Source organism: Meyerozyma guilliermondii, genomic scaffold (genome assembly GCF_000149425.1).
Source record: "Meyerozyma guilliermondii ATCC 6260 scaffold_1 genomic scaffold, whole genome shotgun sequence".
Classification (NCBI taxonomy): Eukaryota; Fungi; Ascomycota; class Pichiomycetes; order Serinales; family Debaryomycetaceae; genus Meyerozyma; species Meyerozyma guilliermondii.
The window spans coordinates 1,675,147-1,685,871 of NW_001809800.1; the positions used below are offsets into that span (position 1 = coordinate 1,675,147).

The following is a 10,725-nucleotide window of genomic DNA, read 5'->3' on the forward strand; positions in this document are numbered from 1 at the left end:
AAAAAAAGTATAACAGATGAAGGGAAGAGTATTTAATGGCTTTCTTCACACCCTGTCCTTGGACTGTCGACTTGAAAAAAATTGCAAAAAGAAATCTCCCGGGGGTGAGTCGAACACCCGATCTCAAGATTACTAGAAGTTACAGTCTCGCGCCTTAGCCAGCTTGGCCACCGAGAGGATTTCTGAGTGAGCTTTCGGGTTTGGGAACTATAAGGTGCAAGCAACATAAAAAAGAGCTCACAAAAGACCGATACTCACCTACTATCAAATCTTTAAATGAACACTTCCAATTGAACCAAGAACTACTTCCCTTCATTTTCTCGTTATCCTCTTATTGCCGCACAAGCGTACGGCATAGATAAGACTGGTGTCTGGATGTCGCAAACCACACCGTCGCGCCACACAACTACTCCTATCCTTTTCAACTATTCAATTGTCATGGAAAAACAATATTCTGAACCCTATGTGGTCCAGAGACCCAGGAAGAAGTTGTGGGCTCATGCCGTAGGAGCCGGATGCTTGTTGATGATGTATTTTTATGGAAACTGGTCTTTTGATTATTTCAACTTTGGACTCACGACTGCAAATGATTCTTTTGATTACAAAAGAACATTTTTGAATGCGTTGACCACCAATCTCGCAGGCAATTGGTCAGAGAAATACACGTCGGAGCCTCATTTGGCCGGAACCAACTATGGATTTGTTGATTGGACCAAGGATAAATTTGAAGAATATGGACTCAAAGCCACAGTGGACACCTACGATATTTACGTCAGTTACCCTCACGAGCACTCATTGAAGCTTTTGAGAGCTAAGGATGACAAATTGTTGTACGAAGCTCCATTAAAGGAAGACGAAATCAAAAAGGACAAGACTTCTGTGGGCGGTAAGGATGCTGGAGTTGTCCCCACATTTTTGGGTTATGCTGCCAACGGCAATGTCACTGCTGAGTACGTTTACGTAAACTACGGAACCAAGCAAGATTTTGAAACTTTGGAGAAATTGGGTGTTAGCGTCGCTGGTAAAATTGCCGTTGCTAGATATGGCTCGATTTTCCGTGGACTCAAGGTCAAGTTTGCTCAGGATGCTGGTGCTGTAGGAGTGTTGTTATACACCGATCCAGGAGATGATGCTGGAATCACTCCTGCAAACGGTTACAAGCAATATCCAGAGGGCCCTGCTAGGCATGAGAGTTCGGTTCAACGTGGAAGTGTCCAGTTTTTAGGTGCCCCAGGTGCCACTCCAGGTGACCCTACCACTCCAGGATATGCTTCAGTACCTGGAGCTGAACGTAAAGACCCCCACAACTCTATTGGCAAGATTCCAGTTCTTCCCATTTCTTACCGTGAAGTTACTCCAATTTTGAAGCTGTTGAACGGCCACGGGGAAAAGGCTCCTAAGGAGTGGAAGGGAGAACTTGAGGGATTCGACTACTACACTGGTCCAAACAAGAATGTAACCTTGAACTTGTACAATGATCAAGTTTTCAAGGTGCAACCTTTGCACAATGTGTACGGAGAAATCGAAGGAGAGAAAAAAGACGAGGTAATTATTATTGGTAACCACCGTGATGCCTGGATTAAGGGCGGAGCAGGAGATCCTAACTCTGGTAGTGCCGTTCTTATTGAACTTGCCAGAGCTTTTGGTCAATTGAAGGCTGCTGGATTCAAGTTCAAGCGTACGATTGTGTTGCAAAGTTACGATGGAGAGGAATACGGACTTCTTGGCTCTACCGAGTATGGAGAGAACTACGCCCACGATTTGACACGTAAGGTGGTCTCTTACATCAACTTGGATTCTGCTGTGACGGGCAAGAATTTGCACTTGGGAGCCTCGCCTGTTCTCAATCAGGTATTACGTAGTGTTGCAAAGGAACTTGATTACCCTGAAAAGAAGGTTGGCTCATTATACGACCACTTTGTCGATGTTAGTGGAGACAAGATCCACACTCTTGGTTCAGGATCTGACTACACTGTATTCTTGGAGCACCTTGGAATCCCATCTGTTGACTTGGGATTCGGCGCTGGCAAGGGAGACGCGGTGTACCAGTATCACTCGAACTACGATTCTTACTACTGGATGACACACTTTGGTGATCCTGGATTCGTGTACCACAACTTGGCTGCGAAGTACGTGGGATTGTTGGCTTTGCAATTGTCCGAACATGAAATTATTGATTTCGGAACCAATGATTATGCCAACGCTTTAGTTGACTATTTCAGTGTCACTGAGAAATTGATTCCAAAGAAATGGTTGAAGGAAGAAGTTTCAAAGGGTGAAGGGTGGAATGAGTTTTTGCGGTGGGACATGGCTGACCTTGGTGCCAGCAAGGAACTTGCCACTGCTTACTCGCCACGAAACCTTTATCCATTCCCCGAATTATTTGGAGCAAAGCAATGTAAGCACAACAGACTCCATCAAATGATTGACTTGGCTCACCACAAGGAATTGAAATTGGAAGACATCGTCAAGCTTACCAAGACTGATCTCGAGAGATTGCAGAATGCAACCCAAATTCTCGATTCCGAAAGTCATGAAATCCAAGTCAAATTCGACAATCGTGATGCACTCAATTTCTGGCAACGGATCAAGCTTCATTTCCAGATCAAGCATCACAATGCGTTGTTGCAATACTTCGAAAGAAACTTCTTACACCACAAGGGGTTACACGAGAGGTCGTGGTTTAAGCATATTGTATTTGCTAGTGGACGTTACACTGGGTATGCGGGTCAAGATTTGCCGGGATTACGTGAAGCACTTGAAGACGAGGACTTTGACCGTTTTGTACACTGGTTAGGAATCTTTTCCAAGGCACTCAGAAGAGTGTCTGCACACGTAGGTTGATGGAAGGAATATATGCTGATTGATTTTGAAGATGGTAGGTCAAGTAGAATCGCTTATATGGATCGCTAAAACGTTTGCTCGGACGTGCATCGTACCGCTCAACGTCGCAGAGTATGCACGTTGGGATGCGGCTCATGCAAGATATTAGCCCAATTTGGCAAAGTAATTGAACAATTAAAAAGGACAATGGAAACAATGATTTCGGTATACAATCGCAGGCCACCCCGGTTTGGAAGCCGTTGGGGCATGTGGCACTGTGGCGAACCATCCAAAGTTTAGCAAAGTCACTTCAAGACCAAAGAAAAAACTCCGGTCTTCGAAACAGTGCGGCGCGAGCGGCTGTGAAAATGTGGTAGTTTTGGTGCTTCACATCTATAAAAACCATCCCCTAAGCCAACACACTCGGCGATTAAAAGTATCAACTGCATGCGTGGGTATGTACTATGGTTGGCGAAAGCTGGCTAAACCAAAAGGGTAAAAACTCCTATAGAACAATGCAGGGTCAACAAGTGCGAAAATAATTAGCAGCGGCTCCCAACCGGTGCATAATGGAAACTATTGATCGATGGCGGTGTCTGGAGAATGCATATCATGTAAACGTACTAACAATAGCGACCGACGCTCGTGATAAGAAAACCAGGGTGAACATTTTCCTAATTTTATTGACTTCGGGATCATAAGGCGATTATTTTTTAACGATTAAACTACTACAAAAACTTCGAGTATCCAAATTCCAACTACTATGTATACTCCTGAACCGGCGCGTCTGCGGTCGTCGCTTCTTCGTCGTTTGAGTAGCTCAGTTTCCGGCTTGACCAAAAAACACCAAACGATAAAACCTGGTACTTCCTCAGGAAAACTGCCCATGTTCATCACGGCGATTTCTCCCGCTAATCTGAACGGGAGCCAGACGGAAAAGGAAGAGATCAAAGATTCGACGACTCCTAGATTCACGGGACATCTTCGTACTCCTCCATCTTCTGTGAAGAAAAGAGACTCGAGATCTCCAACCCAGTTGAAGTCTTATAGTCAAGACCAAATTTGTGCAATTTGTGAAGAGCCATTGGCATCGAGTTTGCGAGGTGAAAAGGAAATCTTGCTTGCGTGCAACCATCCTTGCCATAAAATATGTATGCTGGTGATATTATCTCTGGGAAATCGACTTTCCAGTAGTCTTCCTGATTTTTTGGATCCTTCGGTCGCATGTTGCAAAGAGTGTGGAGCACCTGCTCGTTGTGCTGATGCCAATGAAACGTCGCAGATGCTCGAGGAGATTGCTGTGAAGGGTATGATGTCGCCAGTGGAAGGAAAAATCCCATTTACCCCAGATGGTCAGATGATACCTGATCCAGTGGTTCATCCACCGGTTTCTGTCAGACCCACCTCTGAAATTCACATGAAAAAGTCCAGTGCGGTTTCGCCAGTAGTGGACTTTGAAGATGTCACTACACCGCAAATAACAAGTTTCGCCGACACAGATACGGTTGTTTTAGGTGAAATTCACAAAAAGGACATCGAGATCAATTTTAAGATAAAAGCTCCCAAAACCCACTCGGTTGCAAATGTTGCACAGGACCACCTACAAAAGAAGGAAGTGATGGCAGAAATCATTTCCAAGTTGACAAACTTGAAAAACTTTGACCAGGTTGCTACAAACTTGAGCACACTTATTTTGTTTGATTTTTTGAACATTAGTGTCACCGGTAGCGAGTGGGACACTCTTTGTTGCTTTCTCTTTGACGATCGGTTATTACTTGTGGATTTCTCCAAAAACGAAATAGTGGGCCAACTACTGATCCACGATGATGTGGCTAGCATTAACAAGCGTGAAAATGGTATTACTCTCAATCTCACCCAGCAAGGGTTCCCCGAGTTGCAAATGTGCCATTCGCACCCATTGATATGCTTAAAGTGGTACACTTATTTTTGCCGGGTTCTTGCCCTGGTATCCACATCTATCGTTCCCAGCGTTCCCTTTAACCAGCTCACCACCAATGGCTGGTACGTCCTCGAAGACTCGTTTTCTTTGATTCCTGAAAATGCCATTAAAGTTAGAACCGCTACCGAGCATGATTGCCAATTGACAGAGAATTTGCTTTTGGAAGCGCTTCCTCGGCCAGAAAACTTGCCCATAAACCTCGTATTGACGATTCCTTTGGTCAACACCTCAGCCATGGATAACCAAACCTATAGAACAACCCTCATGAAACTTGTGTTCAATGTCAAATCTCGTCTTCGTGCTTTTGACAAATTGGCACTCATTTTCATCGGCATCGATGCCAGCGGCCGGGCTTGTCGTAAGGGATCTTTTATAGGCTGTGCCGAGCCAAAGTGGGACGGCTGGAATGCGGTGATTGAAGGCATTGAAGTCAGCAATAATGAGGATATCAATGGTGCTGCTGTTTTTGACAATGAGTTCCAGGAACTTCAAATTGCATTTGAAAAGTGCCGTGATTTGTTCCCATTCATTCCTAGTTCTCCTTCCAATATTAATCGTCTTTTGGTTATTCATACCAATCGCTATGGTCATATTGGCTGTGATGATGATTGCCTTGAAAGTCTTTCAAGATCTTTGGCTTCAATTCTTGATTCCTCCACACTCTCCATAGATTTTGTTAGTGTGGGTGATACCATTAGCCCAGACTTGCAAATGGTGCATGATCTAGTAAGGTCTCCATTCCAAGGACATATGCTTGATTCCGTGCAGCTTCGGTCGGGTTCAGTTCTTCAACATTATTCTACATTTGAAAATTTGGTCACTGAGTTACCACACTTTGCTCAACAGCGTTATCTGTCGGTTTGCATTCCTACACTCACACTTGAGTTTCAAAAAATTTTCGCAACCAATAAGCTGGTTAGTTTTAAAAGTATCGACATCAATGGTACAAAATGCGACATTCACGATGGAATTGCCCATATGAATATCATGCTAGATAACCTCTCCAGCGATTTCGACTATTCAATTTCACTTCATGTGGAACTTGATTTGCATACTTTAGATCCCAATGTGTGTGAGAGCATTACCGATAACCTGAAATTGGCCGGCTTATTCACCTATAAATCGACCTGGAGAGGTGAGAGAAGCAAGACTACAAACTACGAAATGAAAATTGTTCTGCTGAATGAGTTTTCGTTCTTTGAAGATGCAAAATCCATGTTCTCAGAAAACAGCCTTGAGATGCTAGCAGAAACTAAAAACCCATACTATTTCGATGGTCCATTGCTTTCGGCCGTGCCTCTCACTCTGGATCTTGGGTTTTTCAAATAGACATTAAGTTTAGCAGGCTAAAGCTTAGTTACGTATACCGCTGAAATATAGGTTTTTCATCTGTTTGTCTTTTTCCTAATTGGGAATAGTAATTGATCTGTCAAAACATAGATGGCTGGTGCATGAAAACTAGGGAAGTTCTCGTGACTGAATTTCAGGATCCGGTCTTGGAACTGGGTATAAATCCATCGAGCTGCACTCGAAGTTTCCAACATAATGTCTGTTCTCCCTCATCGCTTCGGAGCCGCACACATTGCAGCATTTGCATCCACTGTTAGCATCGCCATTGCATTAGATACGGGATCATTGGACCAAGACGCGGGTTCAGGTGGTTCGAATAACGACTCTAATGATGAAAAGGGGGACAAAAATACTGCAAACGAAGAAAAAACTCCGGCTGCAAACACAGCCAATACAGATACCCAGGCTGCTACCAAGAACACAGCTGTAACGGACACCAAGAAAAACACTGCCACGGCCACTCAAAACACATGGTGGACTCCGACTACAGCCACTGAGACTGCCACAACCAAAGCAACTGCCACAGAAAAGACCACGGGAACTGGAACCACTGGAACTGGAACCACAAAAGACACTGCTACTACTGGAACTGCCACAGAAAAAACCATTGGAACTGGAACTGAAACCGGAGTCACCTATAACCAATGGGGCTTTACAGGTTCCCAGAGATCATGGGAACCAACCACCGCTTCAACACAGTCGGGGTCTTCAAGCTCGGGTTCAGATTCTTCGAGCAAGTCTCATTCAGCCAAAGAAAAGTCGAGTGCTCGTCGGTTGGTTTCACCTCTTGAAGACAAGGAACTCAGTGTCAAAACCAAATTGCTTGTAACTGGCTTCATTGGTATCACTGCCATATTGCATATTTTATAGGAATACACCTTTTAAAACGTACTGTTCAATTGACCCATTAATGTGCGCTCGTATTTGGCTGAAATTTCATGGAGACGTAGTAACACTCCGGCACCAAGACTCTTGACTTTTTCGTCGATGATTTTTTCCCATACAGCTGATGCCCACATCTCAATGGCTTGAAGTTCATTGGAAAAAGTCTCAATGAGATACTGGCTTTCAGACGTATCCAACACCAATAAAATACCAGTAAAAATGCTCTCTATCAACGGAATCTGGTCCAATTGCACTTCAGCAATTACTGTCACAATCACCAAAAGTAGTTCTCGAGTCATATCTCTAAAATCAGTAGCAACAGGGTATGCTGAGTGTAAGATCAAAGTTAATGTTCTCACATAGTGGGAGGTTAAAATAGGCGAATAGTGGCCGATGTCAATGCCGTCCACTTGGTGCCAAAGATTAATCAATGGAAAAAAGAACTTGGGTCCGATGAATTTGTGGAAATCAGTTTCTCTAGTCTTGATTATATGGGTTGAATTTGTCTTTTGAACTTTGCTGGACATTCTGAGAATCGTACCACCAACGATTTGGTCCTTCGCCTTTTCTGAACGTTCTCTCATGAGATCATTTTCTAGTGCTAAATGTGCCGAATTTAACCTTGAAACACTCACGTCGTCTGACCCAATTAGCTGTTTGTGCAATTTTGGTGGAAGTTTTTCTGAAACAAAATCTTTAGCAGTGTATGAGCTTTTTACGAATTCGTCCTCGATTCCAGCCAACTCTCGTGCCGCAAAAGATAGCGTTGAAAGAATGGTTACTCTTTGCTGTAACGAGTAGTCCCCACCAGCCAAAAGCTCCACAAGAATAGCACCCAGAGAAATGTCACTGCTGGCCACCGCTATCATACAATTGAGACGAGCTTGCTCAAAATTAGCATCTTCGTAGATATTAGTCATGGCAAGGAGACTAGTCAATAGTTTCTCAGTATAGATTCGAAGCTCGCTTCCGTGTCGCAGCTTTTGTCTGATAAGCGTTGGACCATGTTCAAAAGCCAGTTTTCTCTTCTCAAATGCTGCACTGTCATTGGTATCCACACTGATATAAGCTAGAAGATCTTTAATGTATAAGGGTTTTTGGATAGCCTTTTTGCGTACTGTGGGATCATCGTCGTCGGAACTATAGTCAGAGTCGTTATTATTCACAATTTGATCCACCTTCAAAGATGCAACATTTGTCTCTAACTTTTGAATTTCTTGGTCTGGAACTTCCACTGCTTGTGAAAACACATCCCAAGCTTCGTCCAAAGAGCTAAACTTTGGTTCAAGTGCAGAAAGTTGTTCGTCAACTACCAAATTTTTGAATATGGGCTCCTGGCCCGCTCCATTACAAAGCTCGTTTGTTAGTACCAAAGCAAGATTTTTCACAGCATCAGAGAAGGCACCGAGTCTAGTGGAAACCGCATTGATGAAAAGAGGATCCTTAAGTAGTTTTGCACATTCTTGGGGCTGATTCTTGAGCAGGAGTATGAGAAAGCTTGTGCGCATTTGCTGTAGAACAATCGATTCCAATTTTATCGCTGGCTCACTTCCCCATTTCTGAAGCTGAGATTGGGTCACAGCTCTTGTATTTTGTTCAGATTCAAGCGATAATCTGTAAGTTGCAAGCCTGTACAAATTTGTGTTCATAGTTTCGACAATGTTCTCCACAAGCACCACATCGAGATCATTATGAGGAAAAGTACCAAGTATATATGCCAAAGCTTCTAGTTTGGTATCTGTGCCTAAAATACTGGGGAGAAACTCGCACCAGAATCGTTCAAGAAGACGTTTTCTTTGAAATGATTTCAGTTCCTTGAGTATGCTGATGAAAAGATGCAAATTTTCCGAGCGGAAAAGCAAGTTGAACATATGTCCACTGAACTTGGGGTGAAATGAAAATGCAGAATGAATAAACGGGATGGCCTGGCTAACACTTGTTTGCAAAGTATCGTGGATTTGGGGTGCCAAAAATGCACAGTATGAATCAATCGAAGAAAATATCGTACTTTCAACGTAATGCAGATCGAGTTCGGCCGTGGCCAAGTAGATTTTTCCTTTGAAAAAGTACCGTTCTATTTCGGCTATTTCTGACCGAGACGAAGCAGAACTCATGAGAATCGTAACAACTTTGTCTCGACAGATTCGCACTAGTATATCAATGAACGACTGCAACAAAGTGTACTCTTTAGATTTGTTTGCCATGTTTATTCGAGCAAGAAGGTTGCCCAAGCCTATAATTGACGTGCAACAAGCAGCTATGGAGCCTTTAAGCTGTGGAATTTGCCAATACACTTCCGGAACCGTAGTTGATAAGAGCACCAGAACCAATGCTAATGTTTCATTTCTTGTGGATGGGGGGTCCTTGACCAACTTTTTAAGAATATGATGCAATTCCTGCTCGTCTGGTTTGCTTCTGAGTGTCTCAATGAGTGTATCAAACGACTCTTGCGTCCCCATCTAAAGTATGAAGAATGATGAACTTGTCTGAATCGGGGCTGTCTGCAGGCACGATGAGGCTGGTGGACGGGCGCGACTTCGTGTTTCGATTAAAGAGTCACTTATCTAGAAACACGAGTAGTTGATCTGGAGGGTTTGTAATGAAATAGATGTATTGCATAACCAAGAATAGCATATCGTTGAAAGCTAGCCCAAAGAACCGTCTCTTTCCATTTTCAAAAACTACTTTGAAACCTTCATTTCACCGATTTGAATCGACTTTGAAACGCCCAAAAAGTCCACTTGAACCACTCCAGCCACTCCAGACTGTTCCACACCCCCCAAAATACCATTCTCCAATGTCAAATCCCCAAAAACTTCTCGCCGACTACTTCGACACCACCAACTTCCAATTTGCCGGAGACGTCAAAAACCAGGTGGCGTCTCTCAAACGGTGGATGGAGCTTGTATATCTACGCGACAGGCCGCTCGTGGCGGTAGACATCGAAGCGTTTGAAAGAAATAGCAACTTGGTCACCGAGGTGGGCTTTGCCATTTATGACCCGAAGGAACAGGGTGCAACTTTGTTGCCCAGTATCCGAACTGTGCACTTGATAATCAAGGAACACGCCAATAAAAAGAACGGGCGGTTTGTGCCCGACAACTCCCATCGGTGTCTCTTGGGCAAATCTCATATTGTGGACTTACGACAGTGCTCGGCATTCATCTCGGAAGTTTTCCGCCATTACTTTGAAGAAGATCAAGGTGTGCTTGTGGGACATGGAATTAAAGGCGATATCAAGTGGCTCAAGACTTTGGTGGGAAATGTCCCCGAGACATGTCCTATAGTGGATACTACTTTGATCCACAAACTTTCCAGAAAGGGTAATGGCAGTCTTGAAGGTATACTACGCCAAGTTGAAATTCCCTGTGGCCGCCTCCACAATGCTGCTAATGATGCTTTCTACACTCTACAGGCTGTGATGGCTTGGTGTGACCCGTACTACCGCCGAAAATACAACCTTGATGTCTACGATTCCACGATAACGCTGGTGTCTAAGAATATTAGGCGACGCATGCAATTCGACGATGCTGCAGTTTTGGTGCACGAAGAAGACGGGATCCACCTCTACGAGAGATTATGGGGCTGTGTGCCAGAAGAAGGTGAGTCTGATGTAGAAATGTAGCTACAGTCTCACAAGTCTTGAAAATTTCGCATAGTCGCGAATAATTCATTCTTGATACTCAGACTCGTCTCACCAATTCCAA

At 43.8% G+C, this 10,725-nt stretch overlaps 5 protein-coding genes and 1 non-coding gene across 6 annotated transcripts; 4 read left to right on the forward strand and 2 right to left on the reverse strand. All coding sequences in view use genetic code 12, as the record gives it.

Annotated features, from left to right (window-relative positions):
* Window positions 1–94: 94 nt before the first annotated feature.
* PGUG_05966 lies at window positions 95–177 on the reverse strand. The gene has a single exon. It is a non-coding gene; the product is annotated as a tRNA-Tyr (tRNA).
* Window positions 178–375: 198 nt separating this feature from the next.
* VPS70 (putative zinc metalloprotease) lies at window positions 376–2,844 on the forward strand (the record flags this gene model as incomplete). Its single annotated transcript, XM_001487526.1, has 1 exon — window positions 376–2,844. One exon carries the CDS (start codon window positions 376–378, stop codon window positions 2,842–2,844), a length of 2,469 nt encoding a protein of 822 aa, XP_001487576.2.
* Window positions 2,845–3,586: 742 nt separating this feature from the next.
* Window positions 3,587–6,112, forward strand: FAR1 (cyclin-dependent protein serine/threonine kinase inhibiting protein; the record flags this gene model as incomplete). Its single annotated transcript, XM_001487527.1, has 1 exon — window positions 3,587–6,112. One exon carries the CDS (start codon window positions 3,587–3,589, stop codon window positions 6,110–6,112), a length of 2,526 nt encoding a protein of 841 aa, XP_001487577.2.
* Window positions 6,113–6,328: 216 nt separating this feature from the next.
* On the forward strand, window positions 6,329–7,003 carry PGUG_00955 (uncharacterized protein; the record flags this gene model as incomplete). Its single annotated transcript, XM_001487528.1, has 1 exon — window positions 6,329–7,003. One exon carries the CDS (start codon window positions 6,329–6,331, stop codon window positions 7,001–7,003), a length of 675 nt encoding a protein of 224 aa, XP_001487578.1.
* Window positions 7,004–7,014: 11 nt separating this feature from the next.
* On the reverse strand, window positions 7,015–9,477 carry PGUG_00956 (uncharacterized protein; the record flags this gene model as incomplete). The annotated part of the gene is made up of 1 exon (XM_001487529.1): window positions 7,015–9,477. The coding sequence occupies one exon, from the start codon at window positions 9,475–9,477 to the stop codon at window positions 7,015–7,017; it is 2,463 nt and encodes an 820-aa protein (XP_001487579.2).
* A 149-nt stretch (window positions 9,478–9,626) lies between these two features.
* PGUG_00957 (uncharacterized protein) lies at window positions 9,627–10,643 on the forward strand (the record flags this gene model as incomplete). Its single annotated transcript, XM_001487530.1, has 1 exon — window positions 9,627–10,643. One exon carries the CDS (start codon window positions 9,627–9,629, stop codon window positions 10,641–10,643), a length of 1,017 nt encoding a protein of 338 aa, XP_001487580.2.
* Window positions 10,644–10,725: the final 82 nt, after the last annotated feature.